Source organism: Phaethon lepturus, unplaced genomic scaffold (assembly GCF_000687285.1).
Source record: "Phaethon lepturus isolate BGI_N335 unplaced genomic scaffold, ASM68728v1 scaffold56344, whole genome shotgun sequence".
Classification (NCBI taxonomy): Eukaryota; Metazoa; Chordata; class Aves; order Phaethontiformes; family Phaethontidae; genus Phaethon; species Phaethon lepturus.
In genome coordinates, this window is record NW_010538088.1 from 13,259 (window position 1) to 16,213 (window position 2,955).

General features: G+C 40.9%; 1 protein-coding gene across 1 annotated transcript in view; it reads left to right on the top strand.

Moving 5' to 3' along the window:
• LOC104620439 (NIPA-like protein 2) overlaps positions 1 to 2,646 on the top strand; it is a 12,813-nt gene extending 10,167 nt beyond the window's left edge. Inside the window, exons 5-7 of the mRNA XM_010286658.1 lie at positions 744 to 807; positions 2,140 to 2,234; positions 2,552 to 2,646. Coding sequence (XP_010284960.1) covers positions 744 to 807; positions 2,140 to 2,234; positions 2,552 to 2,646 — 254 coding nt within the window. The remainder of the gene's footprint in view (positions 1 to 743; positions 808 to 2,139; positions 2,235 to 2,551) is intronic.
• The last annotated feature ends 309 nt before the right edge of the window (positions 2,647 to 2,955 follow it).

Genomic DNA, 2,955 nt, shown 5'->3' on the forward strand with positions numbered 1-2,955 from the left:
AAGATGCCTCAGCTCATGATTCCCGAATCCCAAGTTACAGCCTTTGAAGCTGGAGTCACACATCAGCTGCGCTGGTTCACACTCTGGCGTTTCTAAGCAAAACTATGCTCATCAGTGGTTTAAAGCTAATACACTTGGCTGTGAATTGGGGCAGCTGAGATCCAGATACACATCTGGTTCTGTCACCTCCACTGCAGAGGTGCTAATTCCTGGAAAAGGGGCAACCAGAAAGAGCTAGTGATCCCTTCAGCCAGAAAGATTTGGCAAACTTGGCTGCTGGAGCCCTTAACCTGGTGTAAACATCAGGGGGATAGCTAGTTACCGAAAACCTGTTCCCAATTGGCGTTAAGATGTCCACATGATCTGCTGGAGTGGCTTAACTAAATCCACGAAGAACCTCTTAGCTACATTGGTGTGACTCTGCTTGTGAATAAGACCTTGAGTTTGACCTGCATAAAAACCGTTGCTGACAATGCAAAAAATACCTGCATCTCTGCCGTTACTAACACAGCACACGCTCCAACCTGATAGACTAAATCTTCTCCAGTCCTACGCAGTATCTTGAGAAAGCCTAGATAATGGAATATGAGTATATAGTGAACCCATCACAATGTGTATTAATACCTTATTTGGGATTTTTTTTCTCTGTTTGAGCATGACACTGCTCCTGACCCTCCCAGCTGTAATTCATATCACTTGGAAGCCAGTCAAGATCTGCAATTTTTGTTTCTGTCACATTCCAGGGGTCGTATTTTATCAGGAATTCCAAAGTGCAGCTTTGCTGAGTGTGTTCATGTTTCTGTTCGGGTAAGTGTATCAGCCTAAAATCTGCACTAACGTTTGTACTGAAACAGCATTGCCTTGTGGAATCCCTTCTTTTCTCAGTAAGAAGAAACCTGTCTTGTTATTAAAGTATTATGGAATAGCCATTATAGTAGGATAAAAAAACATTAAAGGGAAGATTGATGTCTGTGCTTTGGGAGTTTGGAGGCCTAGTTTTGAATCCAAATATGTAAAAATATGAGACACTTATGAACTATTAATCTCATGATGGAATGAAAAACCAGCAGCATGTGTTCCTCCAGCAGGAAGGAGAAATCACTGCTCTCCACCAAAGATCATGTTATAGGGGATGCTTTTACAACTGTGAGAAATCTCCCATGTTACCTTCCACTTGCGTGTTGGGCTGGTCTTTGCCATCACTAGGCATGGGGAATTATATGAGTTGCTTGCCTACGAGGCAGTACTAGAATATCTCTTCCTCATCTTCTTGCACCGAGGAAGACACCGCATGCCTGCAGTAAAGTTCAGAGCATGCGAAGAATAATATAAATAATAATAAATGTTTGAAGAAGGGCCTAGGTGTTGTGAAAGCAGAAACCTTCTGCTGGCTACCGGTACCGTAACAACTCTGGGGACAGGTGACAGCTGCCTGACAAGGGGTGTGAGATGGTTAAAAGCATCTCCAAGAACTGCTGGAGTGCCACAGTGCTGTCAAGTAAAATGGGGCTGATAGCTACAGGCGTCTTCATCCTCTGCAGTTGGACAGGAGTAGGTGCACACAACCACTATCTTGTCTGACTGCAGGAAAAGTGACAGAAAATGGAGATGAGCAAATTCAACCCATGTATTTGGCAGGCGGGAATTAGCGGTTGTGTGTCCAACACAGAGTGGATAGATTTATCCACGCATAGCAGTTTCTCATTGCTCCTGGCTTGCAGCTTGCCCCTGAGACACACAGTCAAATGAGAAAAACAACAGAGATGTTGATTGTCTGCAGCTAGACTGAGTTGTTAATGAAATTGCAAATGCTAGAATGCTAGCTGAGATGCTCTGTGAAGATTTGCTCAGGGATTCAAATGTTGTGGTCTCACACTCACAGGCGTTTGATTAGGTATATATTGCTGAAAGTGTAATTTTGCCTGTGGAGCCTTTGGAACTGATAATAACGTTTCAGGAGGCAAAAACTAGACTGAAAGGGAGCCCAAGATGAATTTATAGAGCTGCCAGGAAGAAAAGTTTCTTTATAAACTGAGCAGCTTGAGTTTGGAAGTCCTTGAAAAAGAAACATGGAAAGAAATTCTCATCTCAGATGCAGTGAACTGTTTCTAATGATGCTATGCCACTGTTATTTTGCAGGTGTCTCCTATCTTTCCTTGGTGTATTTGTAATTGCAAGAAATAAAAAAGAGGAGCATTTACAAATTCATTTTATTGACTGTGGACATATTCCTGGTGAGTAGGGCTTTTTTTTCTATCTCTCTGTTTAAAAATGAGATATCAGATAATGGGATGACCTAGGAGAGTTGAGTCACAAATGTGCTCTAAGTCATATTTAATAAATATACTGTTCCCTTAATTTCTATTCCTGTTCCCAACAGATTTTTCAAAGAATTTTGCAGAGTTTTTCCAAGCTATTGTTACAACCAGTCAAATGAAAACAATGATTACTGGAGCAAAGAATGTTTAAATGATGGATTGGTGGGGGATTTGTTTTATTAAAATTCTTCACAGAGTTGTTGTTTTTCCCTTCTCTCACCCCATTTCCTTAGGACAAAAATTTACAGGCAAAATACAACCAGATTCTCACAGTTCACACTATGGCACTTTGAATAATGAAGACAACTCAGTAAAAAGCCAAAGCTGAAAGAAGAAAGTACCTTACAGGCCAGTTAACAGGAGGAACGCCACTGGAAGAACGATCCGCAGCACCTTTTTGTTGGACATATTCAAGTATATGTTGAACTCCTGTATGTCGATGAGTCATTGTATTATTTAATTCTACTTAGTTTATCCCATGGCTGTCCTAAATGTGTTCTGAAGATAAAGGAAGCCCTAAGAAGAACTAAATAACCATTTATGAAACTGAACATTCTCCTGGTATCAATGCCTCTTGAGGATATTTTTAGAGTCTTAATTGCCTTGAAATGCAAATAGGCACAGAACAGGTTTATAA